Below are 17,984 nucleotides of genomic sequence, written 5' to 3'. Positions count from 1 at the left end.
CGGGGTCACTGTCAGCAGAGCACGGGATGCCTGCCTGAGGAGGGCCGTCAGCTCCCACCGTGGGGAGCAGACGGGGCAGGGGCCCCCCAAAAGCAGCCCAGGGCCCTCATTCGGATGTGTCTTTACGGCTGAGCCTGCTGGACACAGAGTTGGTCAGCATTATCCCAGGGTCAGCGCTGTGTGTGGCCTGTCCCAGGATCCGGGCCGGAGGAGGGGTTCAGAGACCCCACGAGGGAGGCAGGACAACTCGGCGCCTCCGGCTTCGGGGGCTCCCCACCCTCAGGGGCTCTGGGGGGCGGACAGGATGGGGGCTCTGTCCACCCCTTGGCTGAGGATGGCGGGCCCACCCTGCCTGTCTCGAGCCCCACGGCCTTATCTCTGGCTTGCAGAAATTGGATGAGGTGCTGAGGGAAACCTTCCAGAAGGCTTGGGGGACCGGAGCAGGGCGCAGAGCCAGGGGGCTCCAGGGCTGGGGTGTGAGGGCAGCCATCCTGTCACCCCTGGCCCTCAGCCTCCGGAGGACAGGACCCCCATCTGAGTCTGCTGGGGACCACCCCCCGGCCTGGCCCCTGGCCCACCAGCCTCGGCTCTGGAGCAACCACAGCCCCACCGAGCCTCTCGGATCTTTCGGGCCCCTCTCCCCTGCTCTCGGCTCCCCTGCCCGAGGGGCAGGCCCAGAGGAGCGTGCAGCCTCACTGGCCCACGAGGGGCCGTGGGCGCGACTTCTGCCGACTGGACGGTGCCACCTGGGGTCACGAGGAGAGAAAGAGCGGGCTCCACGGGCTCGTGGCGGAGCACACTGTGGGCAGCACGCGCAGCCCAGCCTGTGCGCAGGAGGCCTGTGGGCTCTGGACCCTGAGGTGGGATCTCCCGGGCTGACTGCAGAGACGTGGCCCCTGGCACCGGGAGGTGCCAGACCCCGTGCGTCAGACGTGGGCTGGCATCTCGCTCGCCCGTTTATGCTGTGTGTCCCCAGCGCGCCACCCAGGGAACCTGGTCTGGCCACTGAATGGGCTCCGACCCCTGGAGGCCTGGCCGAGGACACACAGGCCCCCCATTCCATGAGGGTGCGAGACCTCAGGCCAGCACCTCCGACGAGGAGGCTGGGTGGGCCCGGGACCTGGATGGACAGATGGCAGACCCCCTTCCTGGGAGGACCCCCTCTCTGGGCAACTCCTTGGAGGGAGGGGCAGCTGCCTGGGAAGTCAGGGCCCCAGCCCTGGGGACTCCAGTCCAGCCCAAGGAGAGTCCTTGGCTGCCTCCTCAGAGCCGCCCAACACCTTCTTTGCCCTCCTCAGCCCATCAAGAATGTGCCCGCTGTCGGGGGGGTAAAAATAGAAGCTGACACTTGGCGGGGGAGGAGGGCGCCCCCGACCCCTCGGACGCGGCCCCCTCCTCGGGCCTCCTCTGCTATTCCTATACTTGGTCAGGGGCCTCGGGGCACGGCCCCTGCCCACCCGCACGCGCCCAGCCACCGAGCCCGGCCAATGGGCTGCCGGGCAAGATCGAATGTCACTATAACTCGAGGGCGCGCGGCTGGCGGGCAGTGCCTGAGCCGGTCCTGTCCACAGGAAGCTCCTGCCTGTCTCTCCAGACCCAACCGCAGGTCAGTAGAACCACGGGCAGCCCTGGGCCTGGGCCGGCCTGCTGTGTGCTGGCGGCCTGGGGTCCCGGGACACAGACACCACGCCTTCCAGCCTCTCCACTCTAAGCACAGCATCTCAGAGACACCAGGAAGCCACCCCGGGGTCTCAGGGGTCTGGGATGTGGGCACTGCGGGGTCACGTTTGCTGAACATCGGATGTAGGAGAAGCCGTTTTAGACCCGAGCACAGGATCTGGAGAGGGCCAAGATGAGGAGGAAGGGGGACCCCTGGAAGGCCCAGGGGGGCGGTCCCCAGGCAGACAGCTAGAGAGAGCTGAGGATGTGGGGTGAAGAGGCAAGGAAGGGGCTTCGTCCAGGGCTTCAAGGCCACCCGCTGCGGTGGGAGCACTGCTGCCCACTTGGCCTTGGCCAGCGTTTCCTCGGAGGCTCAGGCTCTCGTCCCAGCAGCCACTGCCCCCAATGCCACCATCCGTAAAGATGAAGACGAGGGTGGGGCTTGTGTGATGCCCTACAGAACAGGTCTGTGCAAGGGGCGGCTGGGACCCCAGCAGCCTGGGAGTTGGTGTCCAGTGGTCAAGGCTGGGAGTGGACAGGACAGGGGCTGGGGCAGAGGGAGGCGCGGGCAGCCGGCATCTGTCCCTCCCGCCTGCCTCGGCCTGGGCAGAGAAGCACGTGCTCCCAGGAGTCCCAGCCTGAGCTCCCCAGCCCCAGGCCCCCCCACCGCCTTTCCTGTGCCCGCTGGGGCCGGGGCCCAGCCATCCTCCTGACGTCATGGGACGGGGCGCCCTCGATAGGCAGCAACCTTTCTGGTGCCCTCAACCATTCTGGGAGGAGACGGCTGGGGAGCCACGGCCACACGGGACGGCAGGGGCCCGGGGGTCATGGAAGAGGGTCAGGGTCCCACGGCGAGCTGGCGGCAGGGCCTCCTGGCTCCCCGCCCACCCCCACCCCCCCCTTGTCACTTGGGAAGGAAGGAAGGAGGAGGGGTCCCCGAGGAGCAGTGACCTCAGAGGCTGTTTGCACAATGGCCCCTCTGAGGGCAGGACATGAAATGGACAGCTGGTTTCCTTCTCAGCTGTCGAAATGCCACCCTGCCCCCAAGCACACCCCACCCCAGGCCCCTCCCCAACAGTGGGGGGATGGGGGACACGGAGGAGCCACGGTGTGACCCCGAGGGCTTCGCTGGGCAGAGGAGCAGGGACCCCGAGGGCCCTCAGTTTCCCTGTTTGGAGGGTGGGCACCCTGCCCGGGGGTGCAGGATGGAGTTCTCCGGCCCAGAAGACAAGAGGGCACAGAGGCCTGCAGGGGAGCTGACGGGGGTGGGGTGGGCGGGCCAAGACCTGAGCTGGTGGATGTTCTCAGCCCCCCTCCCAACATCTTGGGTTTCTGGCAGAGGTGTCTTGGCTAATCTGGGTGCCTATTTCTGGACGTCTCAGCTGCCACTGACTCCTTAAAAATAACCCACCCTGGACTCCAGCCGACCACCCCTCTCAAGGCGGTGACAGGTGTCAGGTGCCGCCAGGGGCAGAGGTGGGCAGAGCCGGGGCATGACGGCAGCCTGGGTGGGGTGGGGGCCCAGCACCCAGGGACAGGGTCCACGGGGGGCCGTGGGAGCTGTGTGCTGGGTGAAGCAGGAGGCTGTGACTCGAGGAGGCAGCAGAGCCCCAGGAAGGGAGAGCAGGCTGGGAAAGTGCTCGGCTTCCTGGAGGGGGTTAGCAGAGACCCATCCGCTGGTTAATTTTGCATGGAGCTTAAATTGCTTTGGGAAAATTAACATTCTTGACAGAGGCTTCGGAAAACTGTTCCCACCTTAGCAATGCGATGTAAATGCATTTTTCAATGATGAACTTGTGTTTTTCTTATACAAAGCTCCCGGGGGGGACCAGAACTATTGTCTTCAAGTGGGCTGTAGCGTGTTGTCATGAACTGTTTTTCAAAACCCTGGGCCAACATTCTGATGCAGCTGCCCCGAATGTTCCCAGGCCCCGGCTGCCTCAGGCCTGCACGGGGGCCAGCTCACGGAGAGACCGTCCCTGAGCGGGCTGGCCCGGAGCCGGCCGCACCTGGACGCACGCAGCCAGGCCCGGGCAAGAGCTTCTTTGCAGACGTTGACAAATTCAAGAGCATCTTTGGGGCCTGGGAAAGTAGGCTGAGGAGGAATGGGGCCGTTCGCTCAGTTCTCAGAGGGCGTGTGGGCCTGGCAGGGGCGCCAGGCTGGGGAGGGGTGGCCGCGTGGACATTTAGAAACAAACCAGACACATCCCGGTGAGCTCAGGGCCCAGTCTGCTGGGGTGATGGGAGATGGAGGACGTGGATGCCTAGTACTCTTGTGATTTTGTAAAAGGGCTCTGCAGAGGGCCGTGAAGGACCCCAAGGAATCCCCGGGTGCCCCCATCAGAGAACGCAGCATCCTCACGGGAAATCATGAGTGGGAGCAGGGAGCATGGCTCATTCCCGAGGAGTGGGCCTTGTGGGGACTGCAGGCAGGAAGGCCAGGGAAGGTCCACAGTGCCCATTTTGAGGAGCCAAGCTCTGTAATTCAGAGGCTGCCTGGGAGCCCCCTCCCCTCCAGCCCCACCATCTAGACCCAAGAGCAGAGACTGCCAAGAGGGAGGTTTTGAGCAACCTCAGCAGGGCCTCGCAGGGGCCTGGAGCTGCCAGGAAGGGCCCCCCGCCCCAGCCCGCTCAGCCGCGTGCTTTCTGGATGATCCTCCTTGGGGAACGCTGCAGAGAGCATGTCGGCCCAGCCACCACCTCCCAGCTCCCGCCCAGCTCTGGGATTCCAGGCAGCAGGCCGGAGCCAGGCCCGGAAGGGGGGCGGAGGGGGATCGGATCTGGGGCGAAGAGGGCTGGGGGCCTGGGGCCTCGCAGGAAGCAAGGCAGCCTGCCGAGGAGGCCCTGTGCGGGTGCAGCCCGCCCAGGCTAGGGAGCTGGCCCTCAACCCCTGTGCAAGGATAGCCCCCCACAGTCGGCTCGCTGAGCCCACCCCCCACATTCCTGCACCTCGAGGCCCAGGCAACTCCTCACTCATGCCCTGTCTCCCCCCACCCCCTGCAGAAAGCACCCAGCCGCCATGTCGGACGAGGAAGTGTGAGTATCCGCCTGCTTCAAGCCCCCTGGACCTCGTGTGCTCAGAGGCCAGAGGAGGCCCCCCTCCCCGCCAAGAACTGACCCCTCACCGCTCCCCTTCTCCCCACAGCGAGCACGTGGAGGGTAAGTGTGGACGTCAGACTCTCCCTGCATCAGCTCTAAACAGAAAGGTGGGACGGGGCTCTCCACCTGTGGCCAGCACCTCGCCCGGGGAGGCCCCGGAAACCGCGGGCATGTGGACGCCCCTCTTCAAGCAGGCCCGCACCCCTGCCCGTGCACCTCCTCTCAAAGGACAGACCCCCAGCCCAGCCCATGGACACCCTGCCCCGTGATGCCCCACTTGCAGAGGGGAGACTGCGGTCCCACTGCAGAACCAGGCCTTCGAGGCTCGGAGCCCTGCCCATGAGCCTCTGCGTCTTCGCGGTCCTCCCCTGACAGCGGCCTCGGTCCAGGCCGGCCCCCCGCTGCCCTCTAACCGCTTCCTCTCCTCTGTTCTACTCCCTTGCAGAAGAGTACGAGGAGGAAGGTAACGGAGGTGCCCCCCAGGCCCCCGCCCAGCTCACCCATTAACCGTCCACCTCTGTGGTTATTAATCCCCACCTCCCGCACCCCTAACAGCCACCTCCGCCCTCCATTGAGAGGCGCTCAGTAATCATCCATTAACACTTCTGTATTATTATGTATCACTTATACATAATAATCTCACGGTATCTCTGGTGTGTGAGGCTGGCTGGAATTTGGTCATGAAGACACTAATAGCAAGTCTGGAGTGCTGCCCACCTGCCTCACTCTGCCTGTCTTACCGTCTATCTCTGTCTCTCTATCTCTCTCTATCTCTGTCTCTCTCTATCTCTGTCTCTCTATCTCTGTCTCTCTGTCTCTGTCCCTGTCTCCCCCAGCTCTCCCCCTCTCCCTCCCTCTGGGAGTGGGGACCCCAGGTGAGTCAGGAGGCCCTTCCCGGGGGGTCGAGCCCCGGCAGGAGGGGAGCCCGGCCCTGGGAAGGGTGTGCGGGGCAGTCCGCAGGCCTGACGGGCACCCCGGGCCCTGCTCCACCGCGGCCAGGCTCTCCCGAGCTCCGTTGGGCCGGCTCTCCTGTGGGGTGTTCTGGGAGCTAGGTTTTGAAAATATTTTGAAAACACTTGGCTACTCTAGCTACGTGAGCAACACTCTTCCTTTTTCTGCTGAAAAGGTGGAGAGACTTCTTTCTGAGAGGGAACCGCGGTCCCGGGCGGTGCCCTCCCAGGGGAAGGTGATGGGGTGCGTGGGCAGGTGCCCCGAGTAGGCTCCTCCAACGCCTGCCTCTGCTGCCCGCCACTGGGCCCCCTGAGGACGCCAGCCCACACCTGTCCCCTAATACCTGTCCCCACCTCCGGTACCTTCAGGGTCCGGTTACTTAGTGGAACCCTCTGGAGCACAGACACCTCAGTCCAGCACCCGCTCCCCAAGGAAAGGGGAGGGCAGGACCCCCAGGACCTGAGCAGGCCGCGCTGCAGAGGCCTACGGGCCCATGATGCCTGTCAGCCTCCCTGGTGCCTGGAGCGCCTGCTGCCCGCGGCCCCCCAGCCTGGGGCGCCTCCCTTCCCGGCCACCCCTTGCTTGGCCCCCTAACGATTGTCTTATTCCCTCTCTCCCTCCTGCTCCGTCTGGTTCCCACTGCAGAAGAGGCCCAGGAGGAAGGTAAGTGGGGTCCAAGACCCCGGCCCCCAGCCACCCTCCAGCCCTCTGTCCAGTGACCCCAACCCTCACGCGACCCCGCGTGCCCCACCCTCTAAGGGCGTGCAGTGCGCTCCTGGCCTAACCTCTCCTCTCTCCTTCTGCCCCTGCACACCCAGCGTCCCCCCCGCCTGCAGAAGTCCCTGAGGTCCACGAGGAAGGTACGCGGACGCAGGACTTCTGGGCCCCATGTGGTGCCCGGGGCTGGCTGCGACACAGTGGGCCGGGGAGGGGGCGGCAAGGTGCCAGCCAGCCAAGGGGCCCCCACATGTGGCCCCCACGTAACCCACTAACCACGGCCAATGCTTGACCAGAGCAGGCCGGCCCCCCAAGGGCGAGCACTGCGCTCCCAACATGGGCCCAGGCACCCCTAGCCCAGGGAGGGCAGGTCAGTAGGGAGGCCGCTGGACCACATGAGACCTAGCTGTCCCTGAGGCCCGCCTCCTGCCCCGAGGTGGGCACCTGAGAGTCCCCGGCACCTGACCCCTCCACTGGGGTCTCGGGGGAGCCCAGGGTGATGGGGGAACAGCCCCTGCGATCTGTGCCCCCAGCCAGGCCGAAGTGCCCCACACAGGCCCCCTCTAGCCTGCCCCAGGGAGCTCCCTCCCGGGTCAGGGGCAGGACTGGAGAGTGGGAGGGTCTGGAACCTTGGGGTTGGCACAGCAGTCAGGGCAGCTGAGAGCTGGTACCCAACACTCAGGCCCCTCCGTGGGCACAGGGAGAAAAGGCAGTGGGTGCCCCGGCCTCGGGCCGGTAGGAAGCTTCCCTTCCAGGCCCCAGGGGCCACCCTCCAGGCCACGGCCCTGCCCCCAAGGAAGTCCTCGGGGGCCTGAAGGAGGTGGGAAGTGGTGGTGGGGTTGTGCTGCCAAGCGAGGCAGGACCCCAGTGGCCCCTCAAGCAGGAGGGGTCCCGTGAGAGAAGCGAAGCCTGGCCTGCAGGCAGGGACAGGACTGGAGGGGGGGTGCTGCCCCGGCCAACATTGACCTTGTCTTGCTCACTCCCCGCACGCTCCCCATCCCCGGGCCTCGGCCACTGACCCTCCTGTGGCGACCGGCTGTTTCCATTAACCCGGGATCCTTTCTCCTTTGACCTCTGACCCGTGCGTTGCCTCTTGTTCCATGGCCCTCCTTAGTCCATGAAGTTCATGAACCAGGTATGTGCCATGACTTCAGTCCCGTGTGGGTGCGCGTGCACACGGGCCGTGTGTGGGTGTGAGCCGCAGCCTGGCCGACGAGGAACAAGAGGGGCCGTGTAACTCACTCACCTGCTTGCCCGCCACCCGCCCCCAGCCTCTTCCTGAGGTTCACAGTGGTTCTCTCTCCCCCTCCCCACCCCTCGGTGCCGCTTCTCCAGAGGAAGTCCAAGAAGGTACGCTCGCTGCCCCCCCGCGGCCCCTGCTGAGGCCTGAGCACCCCCCGCTGCCATCCGGAAGGCTGGGCCCTGGGTGGGACGCTTAGGCCAGGGATGGGGAGGGTGGCTGTGGGTCAGACGGCTGGCAGGCAGCGAGCATTCAGGACTGAGGGGGTGAGGCCCCGCCCGGGTCACCGCAGGAAGGTGGGGGTAGCCAGGCCCAAAGGGCCTGACAGGGGTGCTCGGAGGATGGTACTGGGGTCCACTGGGACGCCCTGGACCCACCAGGCTAGGTGGAGAAGGGCAGAGGGGGAGAGGCAGGGCCCCAGACAGCAAGGAAGGCAGAGCGCAGAAGTCGCGGGGGGGAGGGAAGTGTGGGAAGGCAAGCCGGGTGAAGCAGAAAGTCAGGCTGAGGCCGAGGCGGGGGCCCGGGGGCCTGGAAGTACTGGGGCCCCCTGGGTGGAGCTGTCGGGGCCCAAGTCAGAGGCCCCCGCCTTCACACGGCTCGTGGGGCTGCAGGGGGCCTCCTCTCGGGGCCTGCACCCAGAGCACGGGCTGCAAACTGTCTCCCCTCCCGGGGCCTCAGCAGGACCCCCTGTAAGACAAGGGCCCGGCTGGGCCCAAGGGACACCCTGGAATCAGCCCTGGGGCTGACAGACCAACAGACAGGCAGGCTGGGGCTGCCAGGTCGCATCCCGATTGCCCGCCGCCTGGGAGCTTTGCTGCCTGGCGCTTTGCCTCCCCTGTTCCTCGCCCCGCTCCCAGCCCCCCACCAGGTGCCGGGGGGTGGGGGGCAGTGACGTCAGGCCCACCTGGAAGCTGAGCAGCCCCAGTAGCCGCAGGAGGCTGTTTGTGCGAGTGGGGGCCGGTTGCTAAGCAACCTAGGGGTCCGTGCGCTTAGGAAGGGGATGCCAGGGAGACCCTGACCACAGCCCACCCGCCCCGGCCAGGCCCCCAAGTGGGGACACTGGCAGCTCAACATGGACGGCCCTGTCCTTGCCACCAAAGGCCCAGGAGCAGGGGCAGGCGCCTGGCCCTCAGGGCTGAGCTGATGCAGGCTCCCGCGCCTCTCGGGGCTCAGCCTCAGCGCGCTCGTCCTCTCGGCTTGGGACCTCAACTAGCCAGGCTTCCACAGGTCTGAGGTCCCAGGAGACGTTATCAGCCTCCTTGTTCGAGAATCCCTGGGTTTCAACTCAATGGAATCCAGGAGTCTGGCCCCCAGAGCTGCCCGCGCCTAGCCATTGTTGTTCCGTCACTTCGGCATGCCCAACTCTGCTCACACTCACGTCCGTGGAGCTGGTGATGCCATCCAACCACCTCATCCTCTGTCTCCCCTTTTCTTGCCCTCAATCTTGACCAGCATCAGGGTCTAGGTGTGTCATAGCTTTTCTTCCAAGGAGGCCACCTCCAGTGGAAAGGCTTAAGGAAGCCTGCAGCCAGCACCCACAGGCCCTTGGCGGCCCCTCCAGCTACCGCTGGCCTTCTGAGGCTGGGGGTCTCCCCAGGCATGCTGGCCCCGCAGTTAGCTCTCACAGACCTTCCCAGACAGAAGCCCTGCAGCCTTCAGCGGGGGTCACCGATGGGGTCCAGGCCAGCGCCCGCCCGGGGAAGCGGGGTTCAGGAGTGCCCCGGCTGGCCCGCCCCCAGCCTGCGCCCGCGCCCGCCCCGCGCCCGTGCCCGCCCCCAGCCCTCTCCCGCGCCCGCCGCTTTCTCTTGCATGTGCGCTTCTGCCTGAAGACGCGGAGCACGAGGACTGGGAGGACCAGGCAGGTAAGGCCAGGCCTCTGGCTGCACGCGGTGTCCGTGTGGAGTCTGGACAGACCCTGGCAGAGAGGCCCGACCGCCCGGGGTCCATCTCGAGGGCTCTCTGTTCCTCTGCTTGGCCGCCTGCCCACCTGCCCGTCCTGCCTGTCTGACGCCAGGGCCTCCGAGGGCCAGGCCTTGCTGCTTCAAGCTGCGTGGGCTGTGGGGCTTAGCTCTGTCCCGACCTGAGCTTCCGCCCCACACCGACACTAGGGGGTCAGCAGGGGCCCAGCAGGCACGTCAGGAGGAGGGCAGGAAGGCGCTTCCTCCACTTGGCCCACAGCCTCAGTCTTGTCTCTGCCCCGAGGGTGTGGCACCCCCGGGCCCCTTCTCTCCTTCTTTTCTCCACCCGTCCTGCCCTGGGCCCTGCACCCATTCTCCTCCTCAGAGCCCACGGGGGCTCCTGCGTACAGGCCCTGGTGGGGGCAAGTCCCCGGCCTCTGGTGGGCAGGGAGGGCGGGTCCACGGGAGGGGGGCCCTGGTCAGGCGTGTGGGGACCTGAGTGAGCTGCCCTCTCACCTGGTCTCCCTGTCTCCTCTCCTCCCCCCGCCGACGCCGCCCTGCTGATCAGAGGAGAAGCCGAGACCCAGGTGAGTGTGGGGCTGAGCCGGGCGACGGGGGCCTGTGAGGCCTGGGCCTCGGACGGCCCGGTCCCGCGAGAGAGGCCGCGAAGCTCGTTGGGCCCTGGGGACCTGAATCTTCAAGGGGCCGCAGCCACTCGTTTGCTCCTGAATTTGGGGTCCTGGATTCTGGGTGAGGCTTGCCCGGGGAACGGGGTCACAGGGCAGCTGATGCACTCCTCCCAGGCAGGGCTTCACCCTGGGGTTGGGTAGGGATGGACTCTGGAGGTCCAGTCCATGCCCCAGACCCTGCAGGCTAGACAAGGATGGCTTCCTGCAGGAGGAGGTGCTGGGCAGAGGAAGAAAGGGGGCAGAAAGTTGGGGGAGTCGGGGCAGAGGGAGGGAGGCCCCGTGGAGCCCCCATGGCCCTTTCCGGTGCCCACCCTCCTGGCCGTGCTGCCGCCCGCATCTCCCGGGGCCCTCGATGTGAGTGGTGGGGTGCTGGCAGGGAGGCTCTCGGCCTTGAAACCCGCCTGGGAGCAAAGCCTTGACCGGAGCCCCCATCATCCCCTTCGTGGGGGCCTTGGGCCCCCGGGGGAAGCGTTGACCTCGTTCAAAGAGGCTTTCTCTTGCTCATTTGGCTCGCGCGCTAGTGGTTCAGAGGTTTCTTGTTTTAATCCAGCGTTCCTGATTTTCTGTTTCTGATAAGTACGTGCGAGCCCACGGCCCTCTGTACGTGATTCACCCCCCGTCCTCGGGGGACACGCGCCTCCTTTGCTCTGCAGGGGAAGGCGTGTCAGCGCCTCTGAGCGCAGGCCAAGAGCTCGCTCCCACTTAGGGGAGCCCTGTGGACTCTCCACAGAGGACTGGAAATATGCGAATGTGTAGCCAGCCCGTTTCCATCCGTTACACTTTATTTTTCAGCAATTTTAAAGAAAGCTGCCGGGTCACAAGATATTTTCTAGTTTTAAAAAAATGTTTGTGTTTTCATTATGAAAATAAAACACCTCATTAAAGAAAATTTGGAAAATACGTAAAAGTCCAATGAAAAAAAAAATCATCTATAACTCTCCCACCCCGCCAGCCAGACTGCGGAAAAGAGGAGAAAGAAATACAAAGGCTTATTTTTTCCTACTCTTTTTCCATGCATAGGACTCGGAAAAAAGGACTGAAACTCTGAGCTGTTTTTCAAACATCGTCTTGTCTATACAGCCTTGAATTCTGCTTTTCAAAAATGCAGCGCTGTCCCTAAGTATTTTTCCATGTTTTTACATAGTCTTCTTAAATATTTTGAATGGCCACATAATATTCCATCAATTGGACAAACCATAATTTTCCTAACCGTTCCTCTCTTGCAGGATATTAAGGCTTTCCCCAATATTTTACTATCATAAATAACGCCGGGTGGAAAGCATTTTCTGTCTTTTGGCTTATTTGCCTAGGCCGCATTCCCAGAATGGAATTACTGGGTCAAAGACTAGGAACGTTCTTAAGGCTTTTGATGTCCGCTGCCAAAAGGCTTCCACGAGGACCGCCAGCGCGGCCTCCACACCGCATGCCCGGGCCCGCGACGTGCCTGCACACGGAGCCTCTGACGGGTGGATGAGAAACGGCCTCTCTGGCTTGTTTTCGTTCACATTCCTCTGATGGCTCGGGAGCCTCTCCCTCATGTGTTGACTGGTGGTCTTTCTTCTCGGGGAGCTGCTAGCGTTCAACCTCTGCCCATTTATCTAACGGCGGGGGCGTCTCTATGTTTTCTTAATCATCGGTTTGCATAAGGATATAAGTCTTCTCTGTATTTGCTGAAAATATTTTTCTAGTCTGGTTTCTACCCCCCTTCCACGTTGTGCCTTTTTCCATAAGTTTTTCATTTGCATGGCCTCCTCTGGCCATCTTTGCCTGAGTGGGGCCTTCTGAGCTCAGAAAATCGCTTCCCTCGCCAGCATGCCGATCCACATTCAGTTCCACAATCTTCTTTTTTGAAGAAGCTCTTGCTTCTGCTGTTGATTTAACTCTTTGCTCCCTCCGAGATGTCTGGGGGGAGGGGGAGGGCCACGGCCACCCTGGCCGGAGGGATTCGAGAGGGATCTCGTCTCTTTTCCGCACGGCGTGCGTTCTGCCCAGCACCCCCTCCTCTGGGTCCCCAGAAAGAGAGGTCAAAGGGTGACCAGAGCAGCGCAAAGGGTCAGCCGAGATGGCCATGCCTGACCGCAGAGGCCGAAGACCCGGGAACGGTCTCTGGTGACCGCCTTGCCTTCTTTTGTTTGAGAAAGAGAGCAAGGCCACCCTTCTTGGGTGAGCAGGGGTGAGCAGCCCTTGAGAGGCCTAGGAGTGGGCGAGAGAAGGACGATAAGAGGTTATAAGCTTCTAGAAGGACCAGGCCACTCTGGGGACAGAGGGCTATATATTTGATAAGAGCACCAGTCTCCTGGTGGGGACCCACTCACCGTTCTCATGAGCCACTCTCTCTTCTTCAGACTCACTGCTCCTAAGATCCCGGAAGGGGAGAAAGTCGACTTCGATGTAAGTTTACGGGACCCAGGTTTACACAGTCTCCCCAGACCCCCAGCCTTTGGCTTCAGCCTAAGCCTGAGAAGGTCACATCCTCTAGAGCAGCCAGAACTGGAGCTTCCTGGTTCCATGCAATCCCGCTGTGATTCATTCCTGGATCAGAGGGAACTCGTCCGGGAACACCACCTTTCTCCCCTCCTCCCCAGCCATCCATCTCCCCATCTCCCCATCTCTCCCCATCCATCCAATCACCCACCCAACTATCTATCATCCATCTGTGCATCCCATCTGTCCATCCACTCCTCCAGCCACCCCCCCATCTACTCACCCACCCATCCATCTGTGTGTCCAACAGACTACCTCGTTCCCCAATTTCCTCTCCGTCCAACCCACTCAGGCATCTCTGGGCTTAACAATGAGGCCAAGTCAGAGGCAGTCCATCCCAGGGGTGCTCACTGACCTCAGGGCTCTGCACGGCCTGGACTCAGCCACAAGGAGGGCACCACTCTGACCCCGTGGCTGAGGGAGCAGGCAGCCCAAAGTTCGAGAGGAGGGCAGGTATGACGGGCCCGTCCCCACAGGACATCCAGAAGAAGCGCCAGAACAAAGACCTCATGGAGCTCCAGGCTCTCATCGACAGCCACTTCGAGGCTCGGAAGAAGGAGGAGGAGGAGCTGGTCGCCCTCAAGGAGAGAATCGTGAGCGCAGCCCTGCAGCTCTGGGCGGAGGCCGGGCTGGTGGTTGTGGCCGGGGGTCCAGGGGAGGGCCAGGCCGGGCTGACCCGCTCCCCTCGGGCCACAGGAGAAACGCCGAGCAGAGAGAGCCGAGCAGCAGAGGATCCGGGCGGAGAAGGAGCGGGAACGCCAGAACAGACTGGCGGTGAGGTGGCCCCCCGCCCAGCCCGGCCCCCCGCCCGGCCTCCAGTGCAGGCCCCAGCCCGGCCTCCAGCCTGGCCCGACCCCAGCCCAGCCCAGCCCCCCGCCCAGCCCCCCCGCCAGCCCCCAGGCTCCCGGGCCTCCCCATTTCTGACATTCCCCTTGACACTGGCCTAGGAACCCAGGCCATCAGTCAAGCTCCCCCTGCCCTGCAGAAACCCTGCGAGAGGGCAGATTCGATGGGGACTGTGACCTTCCAGAAGGTTCCCAGCCCAAGCAGGTCCTCGACAGCCGTGCTGAGGTCTTGGTTGGGGAGGTCCTCGACAGCCGCGCTGAGGTCTTGGTTGGGGAGGTCCTCGACAGCTGCGCTGAGGTCTTGGCTGGGGGTGGGGGTGTCCCTGCAGGAGGAGAAGGCACGGCGGGAGGAGGAAGACGCCAAGAGGAGGGCTGAGGACGATCTGAAGAAGAAGAAGGCGCTGTCCTCCATGGGGGCCAACTACAGCAGCTACCTGGCCAAGGTGAGTGCGGGCGCGGGGCCGAGCTGCCCACCGTGGCCTGGGCCGGCTCGACGCGCCCCTCCCATGTCCCCTCAGGCAGACCAGAAAAGAGGCAAGAAGCAGACGGCCCGGGAAACGAAGAAGAAGGTCCTGGCCGAGCGGAGGAAGCCCCTCAACATCGACCATCTCAGTGAGGACAAGCTCAGGTGAGGCCCTGCCGGGATTGGGGGCAGCACCCGGACCCTCCTGCTGGGGCTGACCCGCCAGCCGCTCACCCACGGCTGCCCCCCAGGGACAAGGCCAAGGAGCTCTGGGACACCCTGTACAAGCTGGAGACCGACAAGTTCGAGTATGGGGAGAAGCTGAAGCGCCAGAAATACGACGTGAGTGTTGTGTCCTCGGCCTCACCTGCTGGCGGGCACCCCGAGTCCCCGGACCCCGAGCAAGGCCCCTGCCCTGCGGGAGGCCCTGCCCAGGTTGGCCTCATGTCATCCCGGTGCTCAGGGCTGGCAGGGGGTGCAGTGGGGCAGAGTGCCCTTGTTGCAGGGCGGGGGTCTAGAGACCTGGTGTCCTGAGCCCACCAGAGGGGCACTGAGTTCCTCTGGGGTCGGGGTTCTGCCTCACCCAGCCTCCTCTGCAAACCCAAGTTCCAGCCAGGCCAGCCCTGGCGACTCAGAGCTGGGGAGGGGGCCTGGCCGGTGCCTCCCCCACCCTGGGCTCACAGCTCAGGTCGGCAGCCCCGGGTAGACACCCTCCTTGGAGTCAGCATGGGCCTGGGTACAGAGCCTGATGATAGGCCCACGACAGAGCCTTCCCTCCAGCCTCCGGTGTCCCCTGGGGAGGATCGCCCACTCTCAGGCCCCTCTCCCGCTGGCCCCTGAGACAGAGGGTGTGGGTGACCAGTGCTGGCAGCTGGGGGAGTCCTGCCTCCTTCCCAGAGCCCAGGGCCCTGGGGTGGGTCGCCTGGTCCTCCTGCACTTCAATTTTCCCACCTCCCTCCGGGGAAGGACCCTCCCCCAGGGACCCGATGAGGGGGCACCGCGCTCTGTGCCAGTGCTCCCAGCTGGCTGGGAAACGGGCTTCAGAGGGCCCAGACTGGCTCCACTCATGCTGGGCCAGGAGAGCAGGCCCTGACGCTCATGTGCACAGTGGCTACCCAGGAGCTTGGAGAGCCGAGGGCCTTGGACCAGGCTGGTCCTGAGCACGCAGGGCACCGAAGCCTTGGCCGCCCACCCAGCCCCTAACCATCTCGGTCTTTCTAGATCATGAACGTCCGGGCCAGAGTGGAGATGCTGGCCAAGTTGTAAGTCACTGGGGCCCACCCTGGGCCAGGCTCTGGTGTTCATGCGCGGTGGGCCTTGCGCTTGGCGGAAACCTAGGTCGTTGCGGGTGTCGGCGGCAGCGGGCACGGAGATCCCGGAGGACGTCCCTGGGTCCTCCCGCCCGCCTCCTCCCCCTTGCCTGCTACCTGGGGGCTTCCGAGGCTGACCTGCTGCCCTTCGTCGGCAGCAGAGGCTGGCCTTTGCCTCCCTAGCCTCCCCCAGGCGGTCAGCAGGAGGGAGCAGCCAGGCCAGGGAGCGAGATGGCCGCGGGGCTCTGAGCTCCGGCCACCAGGCAGGGGCTGTGCTTGCGAGCCCACCTCCAGCCCGTGCCCCTGCCCCACATCCTGCAGAGGCGGGCAGGTAAGTGGCCAGCTCTGGGGCTGCGGTGTGTCATGGCCCAGGTGTCCAGCTCAGGCCACCAAAAGTAAGTCAGAGGCACGAATCTAAGCCCCTCCAGACCGGAGGAGCCTGGACAGTAAAAGCACCGAGGCCCGCCAGGGCCGCCGAGGGGCCCACGGGCAGGAGGCCACCATGCAGCCTGGCCCCGTGCGAACGCACAGGTAAGTCCCCTGTGTTGTTTGCAGATCACCAACCTCAGGAGCCGCATTGACCAGGCCCAGAAGCAGTAAGTAGCCCTGCCCGCCCCATGCTCTGCGCCAGGCACGCAGCCCCAAGGGGTCGGCTGCCACTGCCCCCAGGGGCCCGGAGATGTCAGCCTGTGCCAGTGGCAGGCGGCCCCCAGCAGAGCAGTAACAAGATTAACTGGCTGGGCCTTTGGGCCGGCATGCTGGGCCCTGAACCCCGGACCTGCAGCCTCCTGTCTCCCCCATCCCCAGAGCCCAGGAGGACAGGTGGGGAGAGCCAGCAGGAGGCCCCCAGGGTGGCCTTCAGGGTGACCTGAGCAGGGACTCAGCAGACCCTGCACAGCCTGGCATGAGACCCCTGGTCTGGGGTCAATGAGCCCGCTGGGTCCACGGGACCCTTTGCAGCAGCTGCCAGGAAGGGCTGGAGGGCGTGGGCCCAGGTGCCCCCTGCTGAGGTTCAGTGCCCGAGACTGGAGGCTGAGCTGGGGCCACCCCGAGGGCTGCAGAGGGGTCTGACAAAGGCTCACACCCTCTGCCCCGGGCTCTGTGGCGTGAGGCAGGGGTTCTTGCAGGTCACTTGGCTAGGTGTGTGTGTGAGCATGTGGCTTCTGCTGAGGGACATGGGCCGTGAGCAGTGCCAGGCCTTCCCCTGAAGCCTTGGGAGCCGCAGGGCCCATTCCAGCCTGAAGCTGCCCACAAAGAGTGCCGATGACCGCCCACCCCCGCGGCCTGGCCCCCTGCCAGCTCCTGGCTGCCTGCTGCACACAGGGCTCAGACAGATGGGGTGGGCTCCTGAGGACCCCCATCGCCTGAGGTCCCATTCTCACCGGTGACTGAGGGGCTGAGATTCTAGAACAAGACGGAGGCCTCCCAGGTCCCGAGTCTGTCAGGCTGGACTGCTGGCCTGGAGTGAGGAACCAGAGCTGCCCGCTGCCCCTGCCCATCCTGGCCGGGGAGTGGGGGGCCTGGCTCTTTTCAGGCCAGAATTACTGGGAGGATGGCGGCTACCAGCAGGGACAGCTGCCTGGGCAGGCTCGGGTCTGCCTGACATAAGACCCCGTGCCCCGAGTCCATCGGGTGGGGAAGGGAGGGAGAGGGGTCCAGCTCTTGCCAGCACCCCCTTAACCTCACTAACGCCCCCACCACAAAGTCGCCCAGGCCCGGGTGGGCAGGCACAGGTGAGTCACTGCGGCTGGACCAGGGCTGGGGATGCCCCTGGGCTGCTAGGGCTGGGCCAGGCCGAGCTTCCAGGGTCTGGGGTCTGCTGGGGGCTGGGGAAGGGGTCAGCTAGGGTCCCAGACGCCCTCATGCTCAAGACCAACTTGCTTCCCATTTACAGCAGCAAGAAGGCCGGGACCACACCCAAGGGCAAAGTCGGCGGGCGCTGGAAGTAGAGCAGCCGAGGAGGTTCCCAGAGGCAGAGACCCTCAGCCCGGGGGGTTCACACAGCGGCGTCCGGCCCCCAGGGGCCCCCTGCGTCTCTGTCCTCACTGTGTCCGTGCTCTGGGGCCTGTGAATAAAGCGAGCAGGCTCCCCTCCACCACGTGTGTGCTGGCTCATCAGTGGGGCCCGCGGGTGGGCAGGGTATCGCGGGGGCTGCTCTGCAGCTTGAGGACCCAAGGGACCCAGGTGCTGACCTCGGGCTCGGCTCAGGAGACCCCCGGCAGTGGTCATCTATGCCCCAGAGAGCCCCAGGTGCCCACCGGCTCTGCCGGCGGCTACCGCTTGTGTCCGCAGACCATCACCCCGTCCCCACCCCGCGTGTGAGCCCACTCTGCTGGCCCCCGGCCCCCCCCCCCGGATCTGCTCTGAAGCCAGTTTGGGGCAGCAGAGCTTGGCTTTTGCAGAGTGTCCGGAAGGCAGGCCTGGGGCACAAACGTCCCCCAGAAACAGGGCAGCAGGGAGCTTGCAGCAGAGGACGTGCCGCAGCCCCAGGGAGGGGGGAGAGCACATCTCAGGGAACAGTCGTGGCAACACAGACCGTTCTTTCTATATTATATGGGAACAGAGTGCTCCCTGTGTAAGTCTGAAAGGCCTGACCAAGTAGAATTACGGAAAATATAAATCACAAAAA

General features: G+C 64.5%; 1 protein-coding gene and 1 long non-coding RNA gene across 18 annotated transcripts; one reads left to right on the top strand and one right to left on the bottom strand.

Moving 5' to 3' along the window:
• Positions 1-1,359: 1,359 nt before the first annotated feature.
• TNNT3 (troponin T3, fast skeletal type) lies at positions 1,360-17,450 on the top strand. Of its 16 annotated transcripts, none has more exons than XM_069565775.1 (18): positions 1,450-1,606; positions 4,663-4,695; positions 4,805-4,818; positions 5,204-5,221; positions 6,355-6,372; positions 6,528-6,569; positions 7,541-7,561; positions 7,762-7,776; positions 9,496-9,528; positions 10,133-10,151; positions 12,599-12,644; positions 13,214-13,330; positions 13,434-13,511; positions 13,912-14,025; positions 14,101-14,210; positions 14,297-14,387; positions 15,911-15,951; positions 17,250-17,450. In XM_069565775.1, the coding sequence occupies exons 1-18, from the start codon at positions 1,488-1,490 to the stop codon at positions 17,302-17,304; spliced, it is 984 nt and encodes a 327-aa protein (XP_069421876.1). In that variant the 5' UTR covers positions 1,450-1,487; the 3' UTR covers positions 17,305-17,450. The 16 variants fall into 16 exon arrangements, with proteins under 16 accessions (XP_069421890.1, XP_069421876.1, XP_069421875.1 ...); XM_069565774.1 differs by lacking the exon at positions 15,911-15,951 and adding an exon at positions 15,267-15,307; XM_069565777.1 differs by lacking the exon at positions 9,496-9,528.
• LOC138426851 (uncharacterized) lies at positions 11,018-13,330 on the bottom strand. Of its 2 annotated transcripts, none has more exons than XR_011251797.1 (3): positions 13,093-13,330; positions 12,569-12,785; positions 11,018-12,446 (listed from the first exon to the last, which is right to left on the bottom strand). It is a non-coding gene; the product is annotated as an uncharacterized lncRNA (long non-coding RNA). The 2 variants fall into 2 exon arrangements; XR_011251796.1 differs by having other exon boundaries at positions 12,569-12,772.
• Positions 17,451-17,984: the final 534 nt, after the last annotated feature.

This window comes from Ovis canadensis, chromosome 21, assembly GCF_042477335.2.
Source record: "Ovis canadensis isolate MfBH-ARS-UI-01 breed Bighorn chromosome 21, ARS-UI_OviCan_v2, whole genome shotgun sequence".
NCBI lineage: Eukaryota > Metazoa > Chordata > Mammalia > Artiodactyla > Bovidae > Ovis > Ovis canadensis.
The sequence above is the reverse complement of the archived record's forward strand: the minus strand, read 5'-3'. Positions and strand labels throughout refer to the sequence as shown.